Consider the following 20,110-nt stretch of genomic DNA (forward strand, 5'->3'; position numbering starts at 1 on the left):
ATTTTTAGTAGAGACGGGGTTTCACCATGTTAGCCGGGATAGTCTCGATCTCCTGACCTCGTGATCCACCCGCCTCGGCCTCCCAAAGTGCTGGGATTACAGGTGTAAGCCACCACGCCAGGTCTGGTTTAGTTTCTTTTTTGCTTATCTGTTTAAGCATGTTAAGCCTACTCATCTTAACGTCTCTTTCAGATTATTTGATAATTGTTACCAGTCTTGGTGATGCAAATTCCATATATTGCATACACTGCTATGTCTGCCTCAAGATGGTTGAGTTCTTCGTGTGCTTCATTTCCTTTTTCCTTTGCACCTGGGGAGGGGACAGAACTGTCTTCCCCACTTCGTCCACAATTACCATCCCAGGTCAAATGTCTTAACATAGGACAAAGCCTTTGTTTCCTTAAACAGAGACCCCAAAGGGCTTGCCCTGTCAGCCCTCCAGTGTCCTGACATCTCTGAATGGGTACCTGGTACCCAGCACCCATCTCTGAGAGCCCTCTGTCAGTTCTCCAGTGTGCCTCTCATCTCTCAATACCCATTCAGAGGTACCAGGCAGTGAACTAAGGTTAATTCTGAGAACTTCTCAACATACTCATATGGCCCTGTGTGACCCTGAAAAAGTCATTTAACTACCAATCTTTTCTGTAAAGTAGGGAATATTATTTATTATTTAGAGATAGGGTCTTGCTTTGTTGCCAAGGATGGAATATAGTGGCATGATCATAGCTCACTGCAGCACTGAACTCCTTGGCTCAGGCAGTCCTCCCACCTCAGCTCCTAAGCAGCAGAGATCACAGGTGTATGTCACTATGCCTGGCTAATTTTTAAATTTTTTGTAGAGATGAGGTCTTGCTATGTTGCCCAGGCTGGTCTTGAACTCTTAGGCTTACAATGTACTGAGATTACAGTCATAAGCCACTGTGCCTGACCTTTATTTAAAAAAATAAATATTATAAGTATTATGAAACAAAGAATTCTCCAAAAAGATAAAACATGATTTCTTAAAAAGAAATGGTTTAATTTCATTTTTATCTGGGAAAAAACCACAAATACGAGTTTAAAATGAAATGACAAACACATTGACATGTCAAGTGTCATTTTTTATGGTATTATGCTTATTCAAAGTGTGAAGGTACAGAACCTCTTTATAAATTTCTGGCATCAAAGATTCCCACTGTAGATAAAAACAGGTTGGTTATAAAATGTCAATTCATTAAATATACCATTTTTGTTCTTTGTTTTTATAAGGAATATTTTGTAGAAACAGTATAAAATAGGGTAGACGTTTGGAATTCAATTATAAAATTTTAGAAAAAAGTGTTAAGTCCTAATTTTTCTTTGCAAACCACTAATTTTACCTTGGGGAGTTACCTGTGAAGTTCATTAGGCAGCTAGAGCTATTTCAGAGCCCTGGGTTCTATAGAGTAGAAGCAGCCTTCTTTAGTGCTTAGAAAAAGACCCCAGCTTTTTCCAATTAGCCTCAATCAGAAAAGTTTAACATACACGAATATTTCTATAGTGCAGTAAAAATGTCATTTTATATTAATTTGCATTATGAAAATAAGTCTGTATACCAAGTAATGCATAATGAATATGAATCATGTAAATTTAGTCATGGTATTTGAAGTTGGCTTTGGCTTTGAACTATTTTTGAATTCACAGAAAATACTGAGCTTTTAATAAAATAAATAAAGCATTTTAACTGATATTAATAATCAAGTTCAAATTTTCTTTTAATTTTTCATTTGCTACTCAATTTTAAAAGAGAAGTCACTCTCAGTAGTGTTCCAAAGTGAGTGATTGCACCTTCTATGATGTGAAAAAGTTGCTAAAGATCCTATTACCATTAGCCGTTCTTAAGTGCTGAACATAACTGAGAGAAATTGTTTGCAATAGACATGCTCTGTCACTGGCAGGAAATCCATTAATACCTTTTGCAGGGGCACTCCAGACCTTGTGTTTTATCAGAAAGCTGATGCAAACCATGGTCTTCATGTGCCTTTCTGAAGAGCTCCTGCAGCAGGCCCAGGCTATAGTGGCCAAGTCTCACTTGACAGTAATGGCATCGGATGGTGGCTGCAGAAGGTTACTGATGTCCCCGTGGGCTTTCACAGGCTATGCAGACCAGGGGGCTGTTCTGCCTAATACTGAAAGGACCAAGGAACTCTGGCTGCCCTCAGGAATTCCAAATGACCAAAAGAACAAAGCTTCAGGGCTCTGGGTGGTGTCTCCCGCTATTCAGGAGGTGGTCGGAGGCTCCGCAGCTTCATTTCGTCCAATCCTTTCCAGTATTTAAAGTTGTTGTCAAGATGCTGCATTAAATCAGGCAGGTCTAGAAAGGCTGGAGAGAAAGATGGGAATGTGATATCCTTTCACAGCCTCTGTTTACATTTTGGGCTTTCTACTAAGAGCATTTTAAAGAGTGACAGATGGGAGCAGGCATCTGCGTGAGGCTAAAGAGACCCTGGCAAACACACCCAGCAGCTTCAACGAGCCGAGCCATGGCTGACTGAAGTTGGCTGACCCTATTCTCAATGCCAGCACCTCCTCTATGACCACCTGCTGAGCTGGTAACTGTGGTAAATAAAACAGAAGGTGGCTAATCTGCTTAATTACCATTAAACCAGCACCTTTGGGCCTGGGTGTCAGAAAGCAACATGTAGTGTGCCCCCACCTGACGGCCTGGCCCTTGTGTGCTCGCTCTCCCTTCACGCATGCTTCACATCATACACCAGCATCTCCTTCCACCTGCACCACATGAAGAACGTGCAGCCTGGGGATGCACACGTCTGGTCTCAGTCCCAGAGGCAGTGAACTGCAGAGCATGCACTTCCCCCAAAGCCGCAGCTGTCTCCACTGCTTCAGTCCTTCTCCCCAGCCGCCTACCCCTGTTCTGCGGCCTTCTTGAGACACGGGTTTATTTCCTGGACATTTATCAGCCCTGTAGCCCCTCCTCCAAGGTGCAGCCCTCAGGACAAAGATGACCATGGAATATCAGTTCTCTGATATTTTTTTGATAGACTCCTGTGCCCCCCTGAAGTTAGAGGAGGGTGACATGCATCAGTCAGAGACAGACCAGTCCTTCTGGTCTTGTGTAGAGTGAGGCCGGGAGAAGCAGGGGATAGTGGAGGGCAAAGGGCTGCTGTAGAAACACCATGGGTTTTGGAGCCGGCACGATTGGTTTTGAACCCTAGCTGCTCTACTATAAGCTGTGGGGCCCCAAATTCAATCCCGTCATCTATAAAACAGGCATAAAGATGCCTAAGCCTGTGGAGAGTGTTAAGAAAGAACACCCAGCCCTCAGGGGCCCTCGGTGATGGTTCACTTCTCTCTAGTTCCTGAAAGCCCAGGCCCCAAATCATATTCTAAATGAGTCAAATGCACTCCTTCATAATGGTTCCCTATTATTTAGAGAAAAATATGCTATTTTAAGGAAGATTTCTTACCATCCCAGGCATCAAACATGTCTGTGATGAAGTAATCAATGAAAGAGATTTGGGATTTGGGGATGCTGCAGGTATTTCTGTCAAAAACTGGCATTACCACAGGTAAGTCCTGCTGCTTCTCTTCATCAGTCTGCAAAGCAGAAAACGTCATGATCAGGGGATCCCAGCACCTGGTTTCACTCCACCTAGGGGCAGCCTCTCCCCCACGGAGAGCTTCTCCTGGCAGCCTAAGGTGGCTTGTCACAGTGTGAAGCCAATCGCCACCTCACCCAGCCAAACCACGTCTCATAACAGATACCAAGTTGTTCTCAGAATGATGACTACTCCATGTCAGCGGGGTCTGAGGACACCCCAACTCAAGCCAAACTTTAAACATCTGGAAGCCTCCTTGCAGAAGCTCCTCAGGTAAGATCCCAAACATTTTCTGTAGTCAGCCACTGCTCTGTCGTTCCTACTGACCTAAAGAAACTGAGGCAAAATTAACATACAGAGTTTATTTGGGCCAAGGTTGAGGCCAGCTGCTCAGGAAACACTGGAAGTGTTCTGCAGAATAAAGGAGATGCTCCAGTTTTTAAAGAAAAATGAATGAATCAGCAATTATAAAAGTTTTAAGGAATTTTTACTGTACTGGTTTATTAAAAGAACACTGATTAGTAATTGGCTATATACTGTTGAATGATAGGGTATGAATTATGGCATTGTTAGGTTAATTTATGGCTACTAGCTTAGAGTCCACAGAGCACGCAATTACTTAGGTCAGTGTGGGGAGTGAGGCGTAACTGCTGTCACATTTCAGTGCCTCTCTGGGCCTGACAACTAAAGGGGACTCACGTTCCTCAGAGAAACAGATCCTTTCTTTTCTCCTGTCACAGTGCAACTGTCCTTCCACCCAGCTTGAAGTGTCCCCATACAGGGGCCATTTCACAGGGAAAGGCCTATAGGCTGCTTCTCTTCTATGGCTGTCTTATTTATTTGAAAAGGTTCTGAACACCCTTGAGATCCTGGATGTTAAAAAAAAAAAAAAAAAAAAGCTCTGAGTATTTATGTACTTTAGTCAAACTCTTCCACATCTTCAGGATTCCAGAGAGACTCACAAAAAACTAAAAACATAATTAAGAACCTGAGGAAAAAGGCAAGTGTCCTGTTCTTTCTTTGATAAGGTCTCATTTTGGCCCAACAGTGCTGGAGAAAAGGGTGAGGTAAGGCCCATGGGGTGGTAAAGAGGCACTGGAATGAGGCCAGAAGTCCTCAGTGTATTCTCTAGAGGCCCCTGTGGATGTTCAGCGAGAATCACAAGATCCCTGCTGTGCCAGGGCACCTGTGCTGGGAGTCAAGTGAAATGGTGGGGCAGGATGAGAACAGGGCAAGCACAGATGGAGTGAGGTAGGAGTGTGCTGGGGGGAGCAGCTCTTCTAGATGGGACCCTAGTACATGTGTGGGGCTGGGTGGAGGGGATGGTGGCTGTGGTGCTGAACACTAGCCTTTCTCCCCAGTGCCGGGGCTGGAGTGGGTAGAGCCAGCCCTCTGGGGGTCACTCTGGGAGGGCCTGGGGTGTTGGGCCGGGTGTGGTAAGGAAGATGGGAGAAGGGTAGCTGAGTGCACAGAAGAAAGGCTAACCACTGAAGTCACGTCCCACTGTTGGCCGCTTACAAGACGTGTCTTCTTGTAAGACAGCCGTACTTCTGCCTCCCAAATGGTCAGCAGAGTTCACCCCATCACAGCCAGGCTTCTGGGGGCTGGCGGAACCCACTCACAGCTCCTCCCCTTAGCCCTTGCTCCACAGGGCCTCACCATGGCTGCAGCGCCTCAACAAGAACATTGCCATGCTTGCACTCACAGGCCCTCCAGGAATGCCAGGTCAGAAAGTTCTCTCGTCCCAGCATCTCTCTACCCCTACCACAGCTCTACAGCACCAGCTCTGGCACTTGCATGGGGATCCCCAAAGTCACGGACTCCACTGCCTTTCTTCTGTGCACTCAGCCACCCTTCTCCCATCTTCCTTACTACACCTGGCCCAGCACCTCAGGCTCTCCCAGAGTGACCCCCAGAGGCCTGGCTCTACCAAGTAGTTGTGCACCTTGCCCCGTGCACAACAACTCACTCCAGCTCTCCATATGGGCTCTCTACTTGAGGGAAGCAGGCAAACCTCTGGACGTTTTCCTAGGATGGCACCGTACCTAGCACAGTGCCCAGAGGTGCATTTACGCTAGGTAAGTGTTGACAGTGCTGGAATCACGTGCCAAGAAAGAGGCCCATGCTTCCTGTTTTCAGGTGGACAGTGCCAGACTGTGGGACTGGGCAAAAGCCAGAAGTAAGAGCTCCTGCTGTTCTGGTGGTTTAGAATATGGGATTCACGTGCTTTGGTAAGAGAAGGAGTGGGGAACGCTGGCTCAGCATCCGCTGGCTGTGGTGAAGGCCCTGCTGTTGGCCACAGGCTGGCAGCCTCAGTGCTGTCTCAGAAAAGCAGTCAGCCCTACATAAGTCTCTGCCATGGTATAGAGAGGAAGGGGTGGGGGGCGCAGGGAGGGCCTTGGGTTCACAGCCCATGGGCCTGTTCAGCTAAAACAGCAGTGCCCTGGGTGGGGCGCTCTCCTGATGTACCCTTCCTTGGTCATGCTAGACCCTAAACCAGCTCTCTCTGGGCAGTCATGGCAAAGGCTTCATTAGCTCAGCCAGTCAAGTCATCCAGAGGCGTCTGCTCTCAGGGCCTGCCCTCCCTATTCACATGGAAGCAGCTGGCTGGCTGAAGGTCAGTGAAGACCCTCATGCTTAGATTTCTTCTCTTTGGCCCAATGTGACAAGTGCATGGAGCGTCCAGGGCCCCCGTTCCCTCCCGGAGATCACTGTTTACTAAGGGGACCAGCAAACTGTGGCCCATGCCCTCATCTAAGTCACCAGTGATAGCTCCACACCTATAGATGCTTCCTTTCTGTGACCCCACCTGAAGGGCAGGGTCTACAAGTTTCACATTTCACCACTGTGCCCCAAACAAAAATAAGACTGTACACCTGGCACAGAGCCAGGCAAGTGGTACTCAAGCTCCACTCCCCATGAAGTCAAGCAGCCCCAGTCAGAGAGAAACCACAGATGCCTCTTCACCTTGCTTCAGGCCCTGGCACTCTTGGTATCCATGCCATTCAAGAGAGAGGGTGGCTATAAGGAGTGAACTTGCAAACCTAATCCCACTGAATACAAGAAGCAACTGTGTCTTAATGACTTTAAAACCAAAGCCTGACCACTGGAGTAACATCAGTAATATGGTGGACTAGGAAGCTCCAAGTCCTCATTCCTCCATGAAAACATCTCCATGAAACAAAAGATTGGCTAAAATAACCTTACAAGAGACTCTGGAAAACAGTCAAATTCTACAGCAAACAAGTAAATGCCCATTCAAGAAAAGTCACATTCAAAACAGTAGGAAACTTAAGGGTATTTTCACTCAACCTTGCACCACTTCCCCAGCGTGGTACAATCTTGGTCCGGAGGAGGCAGCAGCCCAGTTTCCAACTGTGTCCCTTGAACTGGAGGGAGCAGAGCAGACCTTATCTGCAACATTCTGACAAGTCTGTGGGCTGCCTGAAGGATTAGTCTGTTTCACTTAGCTCCCAGGTAGAAAAGCAATTACTACTACTCAGGAAAGCTGCAGGGGGATGACAGATATGGATGCCTAAAAACAAGAGATTATGAGCAACAGATGAACAATAGATCATCTAAGGCCCTGAGGATAACCTCAGACAAAATACTTCAGGAAATTAAGACATTCGAAAGCAGCTATGTATATAGGGGAATTAAGAAGGGTATGTATATGCAGACCCAGGCAAGACAGACTCATAAAGCGTTTGAGAAAACTTAAAATTTTCATGATGGGTTAATTGTTAGGCTCAGAGACAGTTTCCAAAGACTAAGTAGGAGAGGTGGCTGTTTTTTAAAATGCCTAATTTTCAACAAAAATCACAAGGCATACAAAGAAACTAGAAAATATGGTACACTCGAAGAAAAGAAACTGTCCCTAAAGATGTACAGGCACTGGACAAAGACTTGAAAACAACTGTCTTAAATATGCCCAAAGACCTAACGAAACAAAACAAAACAAAAAAAAACACACACACAGACCAGGAACTATAGGAAATGACAGGTGAACAACACAGTGAGAATATCAGCAAAGAAAGAAATTATGAAAAGTAACCTAACAGGCCAGGCACGGTGGCTCACACCTGTAATCCTAGCATTTTGGGAAGCTGAGGTGGGATCACCTGAGGTCAAGAGTTTGAGACCAGCCTGGCCAGCATGGTGAAACCTCGTCTCAGCTGGGCATGGTGGTGGGCACCTGTAATCCCAGCTACTTGGAAGGCTGAGGCAGGAGAATCACTTAAACCCAAGAGGCGGAGGTTGCAGTGAGCCAAGATGGCACCACTGCATTCCAGCTTGGGCGACAGAGCAAAAACTCCATCTCAAATTCGAAGGTTGAAAAATACAAAAAAACAAACTTCACCAGAGGGGTTCAGCATCAGATTTGGGCAGACAGAAGAAAGAAAAAAGAACGAAGAAAAGTGAATAGAACCTAATGAACTTATGGGAAACCATCATAATGGACCAATACACATCTTATGAGTCCAGCAAAAAGAGGAGGAGAAGAAAAGGACAGAGATTATTTGAACCCAGAAGTTCAAGACCAGCTTGGGCAATATAGTGAGACCCCATATTTGAAAAAATCTTGGCCAAAAAATGCCATATTTTGGGAAAGATATGAATCTACAAATCCAAGAAGCTAAATAAACTCCAAGTAGGATAAACCCACAGAGATCAATCTGAGGCACACTATAACCAAACAGTCAAAAGACAGAGGATCTCGAAACCAGTAAAAGAAAAGAGACTCATCACATATAGGAAATAATAAGATGATCTGCTCATTTCTCAGCAGAAACCTTGAAGGCCAGAAGGCAGTGAAATTATATATATAAGTGTTAAAAGACAAAAAACTGTCAACTGAAAATTCTGATTCTGGCAAACTGTCCTTCAAAAAAGAGGGAGGAATTAAGACATTTCTAGATAAACATAAGCTGAGGGAATTCATTACCATTAGATCTGACCTACAAAAAATGCTAAAGGAAATCCTTTAGGTTGAAATAAAAGGAAGCTAGACTGTAAACTTGATATAAAGATCTCTGATAATGGTAAATACATGGGAAAATATAAAAAGCAGCATTTTTACAGTTTTGGTTTGTAACTTTGCTTTTAAAAATGCATACAAAATAATTTTAAATGTTAATGGGCATATAATGTATAAAGATATTATTTGTGACATTTACAAAACAGAGTGGGGTGGTGGAGCTATATAGGAGTTCGTGTATGCAATTAATGTTAAGTTGATATCAATTTAAAACTAATTGTTGTAACTTTAGGTTGTCCTAGGCAATCTCTATGGTATCCACAATGAAACTATCTATAGAAAAAGGGAATCAAAATGTGCCATTACAAAATATCAAATAAGCACAACAGGAGGCAGTAATGGAGGAAGAGGGACAAAAAAGCTGTAAGACATACAGAAAACTAACAAAGTAGCAAAAGTCTTTCCCTATCAGTAATTATTTTAAATGTAAAGAGATTCAACTCAAAAGCCACAGACTGGCAGAATGGATAAGAACACACGATCCAATTACATTCTATCTACAAGAGAATCACTTTAGCTCTCAACACATACATAAGTTGAAAATGAAAGGATGGAAAAAGATATCTCATGAAAATAATACCCAAAAGAGAGCTGGGGTGAGTATCCTAAGAGACAAACTTTATGTCAAAAACTGTTACAGGCCAGGCGCGGTGGCTCAGGCCTGTAACCCCAGCACATTCGGAGGCTGAGGCAAGCGGATCACCTGAGGTCAGGAGTTCGAGACCAGCCTGACCAACATGAAACCCCGCCTCTACTAAAAAAACAAAAATTAGCCAGGCATGGTGGTACGTGCCTGTAATCCCAGCTACTCGGGAGGCTGGGGCAGGAGAATTGCTTGAACTTGGGAGGCAGAGGTTGCAGTCAGCCAAGATTGTGCCACTGCACTCCAGCCTGGAACGACATTAATAAAAGGGTCAATTCATCAGGAAGATATAACGATTATAAGCATAAGCACCAAATACCAGAGTTCCAAAACATATGAAGCAAACATTTATAGAACTGAAGGAAGAAACAGATACTTCTAAAATAATGCTTGGAGACTTCAATACTACACTTTTATAATGAACAGAACAATGAGACAATAGAGTTTAACAATGCTCTAGGCCAAGCGGACCTAACAGAATGTATAGAACATCCACCCAACAACAGTAGAATATACATTTTTTTCTCAAGTGCAAATGGAACATTCTCCAGGATATAACATATGATAGGCCACAAACAGTATATATTTTAAAAGGTAAAGTCATACAAAGTGCCTTTTCTAGTAACAGTGAAATGAAAGCAAAACTCAATAATGGAAGGAAAACCGGGAAACTCACAAGTATATGGAAATTAAGTAGCATATGCTTTGATATGGTTTGGATGTCTGTCCCCTTCAAATCACATGTTGAAAAATAATCCCCAGTGCTGGAGGTGGGGTCTGGTGGGATGTGTTTGGGTCATGAGGGCAGATCCTTCATGAATGGCTTAGTGCCCTCCCCATGGTAATGAGAGATCTTGCTCTGAGTTTACAGGTAATCTGGTTAAGAGTGTGGCAATTCCCCCTGCTCTCTTGCCATGTGATATATCTGCTTCCCCTTTTGCTATGATCACAAGCTTCCTAAGGCCGTCACCAGAAGCTAAGTAGACGTTAGTTCCATGCTTGTACAGCCTGCAGAACCATGAGCCAAAATAAACTTCTCTTTATAAATTACCAAGCCTGAGGTATTCCTTTATAGCAATGCAAATGGACTAATATACTCTTAAACAACCAAGGGATCAAACAAGAAATCATAAGGGAAATTAGAAAATACTTTGAGACAAATGAAAATGAAGCACACTATGCCAAAAGTTATTAGATGCAGTAAAAACAGTGATAAGGGGGAAATTAACAGCTGTAAATGTCTACAAGATTTTAAATCAACAACCTAACTTAACATGTTATGGAACTATAGAAAGAATAAACTAAATCTAAAGCTAGCAAAAGGAAGAAAATAATAAAGAACAGAAGTACACAGAAAACAGAAAAACCAATACAGAAAAATCAACAAAACCAAAAGATAATTTTTTGAAAAGATCAACAATATTGACAAATCTTTGGCTAGATGGACTAAGAAAAAAAGACAAGACCCAGATTACTAAAATCAGAATGAAAGTGGGAACATGACTCCAGGTTTCACAGAAATAAAAAGGATTGTAAGAGAGTACCATGAACAATTGTATGCCAACATAATGACTAAATTCCTGGAAATATGCAACCTACCAGGACTGAATCATAAACAGAATCTGAATAGACCAATGACTAGCAAGGAGATTGAATCAATAATCAAAAACCTCCCAAAAAAGGATGGTTTCACTGGTTAAGTTCTACCAAACATTTTGAGAGGAATTAATATCAATCCTTCTCAAACTCTTCCAGAAAAATTGAAAAGGAAGGAAGTACTTCCTAACTCATTCCATGAGGCCAGCTTATCCTAATAACAAAGCCAGACAAAGACACTACAAGAAAATTGCAGACCAATATCCCCTGTAAATACTGATGCAAAAATCCTTAATAAAATACTAGCAATCCAAACTCAGCAGCATATTAAAGGATTATACACAATGACTATGTGGAATTTACTCCTGAAATGCAAGATTGGTTCTGCACATGAAGATCAATCAGTGTGATATATCACATGAAGAGAACGAAGGGAAGAAAACACAGATCTAAAACAGTAAATTTTACCATAAAAAAAGAAGAAAAAAGGAACTGCTGAACTGCTTCCCAAAGTGGCTGTAGCATTCTATGCATCTATCACAGATGCATGCATTCCAGTTGCATCTTCATTTGGTGGTGTCAGCCTTTCCCATTTTTAGCCATCCCATTGGGTGTGTAGTGGTATTTCACTGTGGTTTTAATTTGAATTTCCCAGATAACTAATGATGTTCAGCACTTTTTCATATGCTTATTGGTCTTTCATAATAGCTTTTTGGGGCAGTGTCTGGACAAATACTTGCCCATAATAAACTGGGTGGTTTATCTTTTATTACTGAGTTACAGTTCTTTATACGGATACAGTCCTTTCAAATACAGTTCTTTATATATCTACGGATACAGTCCTTTCAAATATAATTTGTAAATATTTTCCTCCAGTATGGCTTGCCTGCACATTTTCTTAGGTGTGTTTGAATGAGCAAACTTTGTAAATTTTGAAGAAGTCTAATTTATCAAATTTTCTTTTTATCGTTGTTGTTCTTTTTATTAAGACACAGTCTTGCTCTGTCATCCAGGTTGGAGTGCAGTGTACGATCATGACTCACTGCAGCCTCAACCTCCTAGGCTCAAGCAATCCTCCTGCAGCTGGGACCACAGGCATGTGCCACCACCACACACCACCACCACAGGCAACTAATTAAAAAATTTTTTTTTTCTAGAGATGAGGTCTCATTATCTTGCTGAGGCTGAGTCTCAAACTCCTGGACTCAAGTAATCCTCCCACCTTGGCCTCCCAAAGTGCTGAGATTACACGTATAAGCCACTGCACCTGGCTGGTTGTTGCTTTCTGCATCTAAGAAATCTTTGTCCACTTCCGTCACTGTGGATATTCTGGTATGTTTCTCTCTCAAAGCTTTATGGTTTTAGCTATTGTATGTAGGTCTATGAATTTCTCTATGGTATGAGATAGGAGTTGTGGGTCTTTTTGTTTTTTTTGTTTTTTTTTTTTGCATAGGAATATCCAATTATCCTAACACCACTTGCTGAAAAAATTTCACATTAGCCACTGATCATATAAATGTGATCTGTTTCTTGGATTTCTATTCTGTCCCATGGTTGTACTTGTTATCATCATGCCAGCACCACACTGTCTTGATTATTTTAAGTTTTGAAGCCAAACAGGGCATATCTTCCAACTTTTTATTTTTTAAGTTTGCTTTGCTTATTCAAGGTCCTTCTCATTTTCATATTTAATTTAGAAACAGTCTGTTGATTTCTACAGAAAAAAAAGTCTGCTGAGATTTTGATTGGGATTGCATTGAATTGAAAAAACCAATTTGGGTAGAAGTGAATGTTAGCACTGAGTCTTCCAGTATGTGAACATGATATGTCTCACTGTTTATTCAAGTGTTCATTAAATTTTTCAGCAATGTTTTATGGTTTTCACTGTAGAGTTCTGGTCATCTTTTATTAAATTTTTTCCTAAGTAATTTTAATTTTTTAATTTTCTACTGTAAATGGGGCTGGGCTTTTGGTTTCATTTTCCAATTGCTGGTTGCCAGTACATAAAATACAACTCACTTTTGTATATTGAGCTATGTCCAATGACACTGGTAAGTCAAATCCACTTATTAGTGCTAATAATTGTTTGTATATTCCTTAGAATTTTCTACATAAAATCATGTCACCTACAAACAGAAGCAAATGTATGTCTTACTTTTTTTTCTTTAAACCTCTTTCTCCTCTGTCTATTGCAATGATGAGGACCACCAATACAATGCTGAACAAAAGAGGTAAGAATGGGCACCCTTACCTTGTTTCCAATCTTAAGAATGTATTCAATATCTCATGCCACTAAATATAATGTTAGCTGTATGTTTTGAGACAGGGTCTCACTTTGTTACCCAGGTTGGAGTGCAGTGACATGATCATGGCTCACTGCAGCCTCAACCTCCTGGGCTTCAAGCAATCCTCCTGCCTCAGCCTCCCAGGTAGCTTGGGACTACAGGAGTGCATCACTATGCCTGGCTAACTTTTAATTTTTTTGTAGAGACAAGGTCTCACCATGTTGCCCAGGCTGCTCTTAAGACTCCTGGGCTCAAGTGATCTTCCCACCTTGTCCTCCCAAAGCTAACAGCACTTTAAAGATGTTTCAGTGTCTTCTGGCCTTCATAGTTTTTGATGGGAAGTCAGAGGACGTAAGAATCACTGTTTTCTTATAAGTAATGTATCGCTTTTCTTCTGGATGATTTCAAGATTTATCTTCACCTTGTTAGCTGCTTGACTATGACACATCTGACATGGTTAAGGTTCACTGGGCTTCTTGAATCTGTATGCATATGCATATGCCCTCCACCAGATCTGGAATAATCTTGGCCAGTATATTTCCTAATATTTTTTTTCTGCCCCAAGAGAGATTTTTTTCTACTCAGAAAGAATATGAAGACCAGATGACTCCTTTAAAGTACTTTCAGGAAAAAAATCATCAACCCAGGATGCTATATCTAACAAAAATATCCTGCAAGAATAAAGGGAAAATAAAAATATTCTTAGAGAAGAAAAAAAATTTGTTACCAATAAACATGCAATACAAGGACAGAATTTTGTTTAGAACCCTGTTTCCTAGTGTTAAGTCCATTATCTTGTATGATTTTATGGGTTTTAACTCTCTCTCTCTCTAGAAACTTAAAAGAGGCAGCATCTTACCTGCGAAAAATATTCTTCTGAAATGCGTGCAGCCCACTCGATGCAGTACTGCAGGGGTCGGCAGGGATTGGACACATCAGCACATTTAATCAGCATTCGTTTGATTAGAGTCCGGTTCTCTGGAGTCCTAAGCATAGTGTTTATCATTTCCTGATTTTTATCAGTTTCCTGAAACATGAGTGGAATTCAAAGCAATCAAAATGGGACCCTTGGTGCCAAGCCCTCTCTTACTGGTCTGTACCACTGTAAGCACAAAAAGAGCACTAGTCAGGATAAGGATCTCATGAAACAGTGCCAAGGATATTCGAGCATTGAGCTTGGCCTCTCATTTTACACAGGAGAAAACCAGGCTCAGTGATATTCCAACAGGACCTAGAAGTGGAGGGTAGCACTAGGGGTTGGTATATCTGCTGTTCCCCTTTTCCTTGCCTCTTTCTTCTCTTCCTCTCACTAAATCTTTCTCACCGTTGCCTTTTTTCTTTTCCTCTCTCTCTCCCCCCCTTGGTAAGAACTCAAAGACTAGTTTTGTCTTTTATTTTATTAAAAAAGAGAATGAGCTGAAAAAAATAAATTTCTCTGCCCTCACAACAGATGGGCTCTTGTAGCCCAACAGGCTCCCTACTTCTCAACTCAGTCCTGTGACAGGGCAGATTCCCAAGATCACACCTAACATTTTTGATGTATAAATGACTTAACAGTCATTCTCTGCTGATCTGCACTCACAAGAAGATCTAATGGTAAGCATGAAAAGTACTATTGATTACATTTTACAAATGAGGACACTGAGACTCAGGGAGGTGAAGTGACTTGTCCAAAGCAACCAGCTGAGCCAGGATAAGAACTTAAGGTCTGCCTTTAGTCCCAGGCTGCCTTCCACTCACAGTACCATGTGCTGTCTGCATCACAAGGATCCCCACTGGGTATGGATCAATTTATGATGCAATAGAACCACTATTTGTAGGCTCTCTGAAGAGAATTCAGGTTAGAGGGTATTGGGGCAGAGAGCAATGGAAAAGACCAGAGGCAAGCAGGTCTCCTCAGTCTGATTCCGTGCCCATCAAGCACCCTTCCAAAGGAGTTAGTCATATGATTTCAATATGCAACAGCAGTAGCCTAAGAAGGCCTGATAGTCCCAGCTCAGAGGGAACAGATCTGCCATCAAGACAGGCAGGTGGCATCCTGACTCTAGGCTTCCCACGCTTCCTGGAGAGTGCCAAAATGACTACTACACCAGTGACACTTCAGTAGCTCTTGTCGCTCCAGGTTTCCACTGTGACCAGCTCTGTGCTGACACTTCTTTCTTCAGATCCATTAATACCTGCAGTGTGACTATAGTTTTGTACTGCCAGCCTGGAAACTATTTTCTTTTATCTTCCTTTCTCCTGCTCTGACCCACTGGATATTGATTTTCAGTCTCTCAGAAGTAACCCCCTGTACCGACAACAGAGATGAGAACTATAATGTTAAGTGGAGCAGAGAACTCAGCTAAGTCTAGGGGCTGTGCAGACTAGACAGAGGAAACCAAGTCTGTGAGGTGTGTGGTTTCCTTCTGTGGCATGAAGTCAGCCAGGAGTGGTGGCCAGGTGACAATCAGCCCTATCCAGAATGACAGGGCAGGAGGCAACAAAAGAGGCTGGTATAGGCACCTCTGTGTTAAAAGTCTTTGGAAAGAGAGTGAAGTCAGAGGCAGGCTGACAAACAGAACAGGAAAGGGTGAGGAAACAGAGTTCTTAACATCAGGTTAAAACAAAGTAAGTGTCATGGGGTAATATGCTAGAAAGCCAGGGGGTAGACAAAGGCCATGGCCAAACGAGTTGCAGAAGTAAAATGGAGTTAGAAGTCAAGGAATTGTGATCCTAGCCTGCGAGAATAAGTCATCCCTGTGTGTGGCAAATATCTCAGGATGGTGATAGGAGCTGGGGAGGAGGGTGGTACAGAAGACTGTGAGTTGCTGCCAACATGTTCAGTAAATGTGGGCCTCAGAGGAAGAAGGTTCATGAAAGAACATATTCTTTAAGTTGCTGATGACATAATCTAGTATAATAGGCACCAGTTCTTAAGTGCCTACCATGTACCATGCTCATCAGTACTATGCCTTGAGACTTCTTATCCCCATTCTACAGATAAGCAAATGATGGAAGCTTGGGCCTGTGTGCTTCCTCAGCTGGAGTCTCCTGACTGGTGAGAGGGTTAATGTTATCCTTGCCCAGCAATTGTTGTGGACTCCATGCCTCAAATGTAGAAACAGGGGCAACAATAATGTCACCCTTGTGACACAAATACAGTGTCCTTCTCAATCCACACACTCCTCTAAGTGAGGACCAAGAGAGGATAGCTGCTGCTACCATGGTATGTGCCCAGTGGGAGTGGCTGGAAAGAGATATCAAGGACTCCAACTGATCACAGAATGGCAAAGAAGGGAGGGGGATATTAGTGAGAAAGGGTGCGGGAATAGCTTACCTGTCTAAAGTTAGCTTATCTAAAATCTGACCTTCCTTTCGAGTTTTCCCATCTAGTTAGATGTGCTAATTTTTTTCCTGCCAAGTTTTTGCACTTTAAATAATTTTTTAACCAATAAAAACTAAATTCAGTGAGCCCACTGTGATGGTTAATACTCAGTGTCAACTTGATTGGATTGAAGAATACAAAGTATTGGTCCTGGGTGTGTCTGTGAGAGTGTTGTCAAAAGAGATTAACATTTCAGTGGGTGGGCTGGGGAAGGCAGACCCACCCTTAATTGGGTGGGCACCATCTAATCAGCTGCCAGCAAATATAAAGCAGGCAGAAAAACATGAAAAGGAGAGACCGGCCTAGCCTCCCAGCCTACATTTCTCCCTTGCTGGATGCTCTCTGCCCTCAAACATCAGACTCCAAGTTCTTCAGTTCTGGGACTCAGACTGGCTCTCCTTGCTCCTCAGCTTGAAGACAGCCTATTGTGGGACCTTGCGATTGTGTAAGTTATTACTTAATAAACTCCCCTTTGTGTGTGTGTGTATATATCCTATTAGTTCTGTCCCTCTAAGAGAACCCTAATATACTCACTGAGGGAACCCTTCTGTGGCTGATATCATGGCCCATGTGTCTCCATAACCCAACAGTACTAGGGCCCCAAACACAGGTTCTCTTTGCAGTAAGTTTCCCTTACCCCATTTTCTTCTAGCGTTGCCAAGGGTTTGTTGATGCTGTTGACAAATTTGTTGACATGCTCAAAGTGCTTTGTCATTTCCGTGGCTAAGACCATGTCGATAATTCCCTGGCGCAGTGTCCGATAGTCATTCCTGTTTTCGATGACAAATTAGAGGCTGCTACAGATTACTGATCCAGACCAGTCAGGTACTCCTGAAAACAATCTGTTATTCAGATTATGTGTCCTCTGCAGCTATAAATCTAATGCCGCTGAAAGTCACAAGGCACATTTTAAAAAGATGTGGAAGTTATGGGTTAGTGCCTAGATCGTTAGCAAGGAGAACCCAAACAGAAGTTAAAACCAAAAGCTATAGGCAAAACTTTATAGTTGCAGTGTTTATCTTGTCAATGTAGAGATCTGTGGTTAGAAAAAATATACCCCACATGGAGGTACCTTGAGCCCCAACAATTTTAGTGCCCACAGAATGTGAGGACCAATCTTTTGACAGCTTGAGAAATCATAGGAAGTACTTGATGCCTCTATCTCTAACCCTTACTTTTACTTTAGTACGTTAAAAAATTCATTTCTTGAAGGGGTATGAATGAATATGAAATAAAGTCTCTATTCAACCCCTTTTCTGCAGCTGAGTAGAAAACTTTCCCTAGAAAGTTAATAGGGTCTCATGTGGTTTTCCATTGATAACTGATGTATCTATAAGCAAATATAAATAGAAACTACTTTAACTCCACCTCTGAAATCCTAGAACATGGCACAAGGGAGTTTTACAAAATCAAGAATCCTCTTCTTTAAAAATCCAAATTAATAAGTATTCTTCATGACACAATGTTTTTTCCTTCTTCAACTGATACTCACTAAGTTACCAAACACTGTGGCACTGAGGGCACAGTGACATATGACCCTTGTGACCTTACAGAGCTTAAGAATCTATTCAGACGACATGCAAATAATTAAAAAATAATTAAGAAATGTGGTATGTGCTATGAAGAAATCTGGGATTGAATAATTAGATGGTTTAACTTAGCATGAGAGATCAGGGAAAGCTTCCCCAAGGAAGTGACATGCAAACAGAGACAATGCCAAGGAGATGTACGCTGAGCACGGAAGGGCAGCGTGGAGTGCCTTCAGGGAGATAGATGACTGCTTCTCTGAGTCTCTAAGAGCTCAAGATATCGGCATTATACTTCATCTTGAAACATCAAGACACAAAGGGGCTGAATCTTAAAAACACTGTGCTAAGTAAAAGAAGCCAGTCACAAAAGATCACACATTGTGTATGATTCTATTTACATAAAATGTCCAGAACTGGCAAATCTATAGAGACAGAAAGTAGATCAGTAGTTGTCTAGGACTAGAGTTGGGGGAATGGAAAGGAACTGCTCATAAATTTGAGGTTCTATCAAAGGGGTAATATTCTAAAATTGAATATACTATGAGTTGCACAACTCTATGAATATACTAAAACCACTATGAATATACTAAAAACCACTGTACATGTTATTATTTTGAGACAGGGTCTCGCTCTGTTGCTCAAGCTGGAGTGCAGTGGTGTGATCACGGCTCACTGCAGCCTCAGCCTCATGAGCTCAAGCAATCCTCCCACCTCAGCCTCCCGAGTAGCTGGGACTACAGACACAACCACTGAGCCTGGTTAATTTCTTTTCCTTTTGTAGAGACAGAGTATCCCTATGTTGCCCAGGCTGGTCTCAAACTCCTGGGCTCAAGTGATTCTCCTGTCTCAGCCTCCCAAAGTGCTGGGATTATAGGCATGAGCCACTATGCCCAGCCCACTGTATACTTTGTACACTTTAAATGGGTGAACTGTATAAGATGTGAATTATATTTCAACATAGCTGTTTAAAAAAGACAGAGAGGGATCAACACACTCCCCAATCATTGTTCTTACCTCTCCATGTTTTTAAATATATTGCATTTATCATCTCCAGTGGTCAGCTGGAAGGCCAAGGCCGCATGGTGGCTCTCCAGCACAGCAGTGTCATTGTACAAAATGGCCAGCTCACTTCCAGCATTACACAGGAAGGAGTTGGTTCTCCCAGGGTGATCCACATCATGAATGGTGGCTGCAATGAGTGCAGCGACCTCATCAATTGGATCTAAAGTTTCCTGAAAACAAGACAGCTTTTAAATACGGGGGTATGACACTGAAGGCAAAGAAGCCTTCGGTATAGTTTTCTTTCTCCCCTATTACTTTCAGGTAAGAATATTTCAGATTTCTAAGAAAAGCATACTACGTGAGCAAATCTAGTTTTCCTACCTCCACCCTGAAACAGTTATATTTCTGCATAGTTTTGTTAGTCTCACACAAGTTAAGGACTTACCAAAATACAGGTGTTCTCAACAGATAGGAGTCACCTCCTCAGCCAGTCTTTCTCTAGACCCATCACAAAAAAAGTCCTTAGTCTGAGATATTGACTTAGACCAACATAAACTAGTATTAATAAAGGAGAGAAACAATTTTAAATAAAATTTAAAATAGGCACCACTTACATTAACTGGGAATTGCCTTAGTTTTCTTCCCCCTTTTAGTGCTATCTTTGTCAGGTTGATGTCAGAGTTTTGTGAGTTTGACAAAATGATCTGGAAGTTTTCCATCTTTTTCAAGGCTCTGAAAAGGTTTATGTAACATGGAAAAATTCCTTAAAGGGCTAAAGAATTCACCTATCCATCTGGGTCAGGCAGGAGCCAACTTTTGAAGAAATTAAATAATAATTTAAAAATTACTAAAATTACTTCCATGTTATTGGTCTCTTTTTTAAATACTTCTTACATCAATTTAATTAAAACATTCCATTAAAACTATTTTAAAGCTTTTGATTTAGTACGTATGTGGGCGGTACTTCTACTATTTTCTGCTTTAAATTTGTATATTTTTGTGCCTTTATATCTTAACTAGTTTGGCTAGAACTTCATCTATTTTCTTGGTTATTTCCAAGAGCCACACTGGA

General features: G+C 42.0%; 1 protein-coding gene across 2 annotated transcripts in view; it reads right to left on the reverse strand.

Annotated features, from left to right (window-relative positions):
* Positions 1–997: 997 nt before the first annotated feature.
* PDE8A (phosphodiesterase 8A) overlaps positions 998–20,110 on the reverse strand; it is a 157,700-nt gene continuing 138,587 nt past the window's right edge. For both annotated transcript variants that reach the window (XM_011996452.1, XM_011996451.1), the window contains 5 exons: positions 19,051–19,268; positions 17,145–17,277; positions 14,000–14,167; positions 3,447–3,576; positions 998–2,341 (listed from right to left, as the gene is read on the reverse strand). In XM_011996452.1, coding sequence (XP_011851842.1) covers positions 2,235–2,341; positions 3,447–3,576; positions 14,000–14,167; positions 17,145–17,277; positions 19,051–19,268 — 756 coding nt within the window. In that variant the 3' untranslated portion in view covers positions 998–2,234. The remainder of the gene's footprint in view (positions 2,342–3,446; positions 3,577–13,999; positions 14,168–17,144; positions 17,278–19,050; positions 19,269–20,110) is intronic.

This window comes from Mandrillus leucophaeus, unplaced genomic scaffold (genome assembly GCF_000951045.1).
Source record: "Mandrillus leucophaeus isolate KB7577 unplaced genomic scaffold, Mleu.le_1.0 Scaffold514, whole genome shotgun sequence".
In the NCBI taxonomy this organism is placed as follows: Eukaryota; Metazoa; Chordata; class Mammalia; order Primates; family Cercopithecidae; genus Mandrillus; species Mandrillus leucophaeus.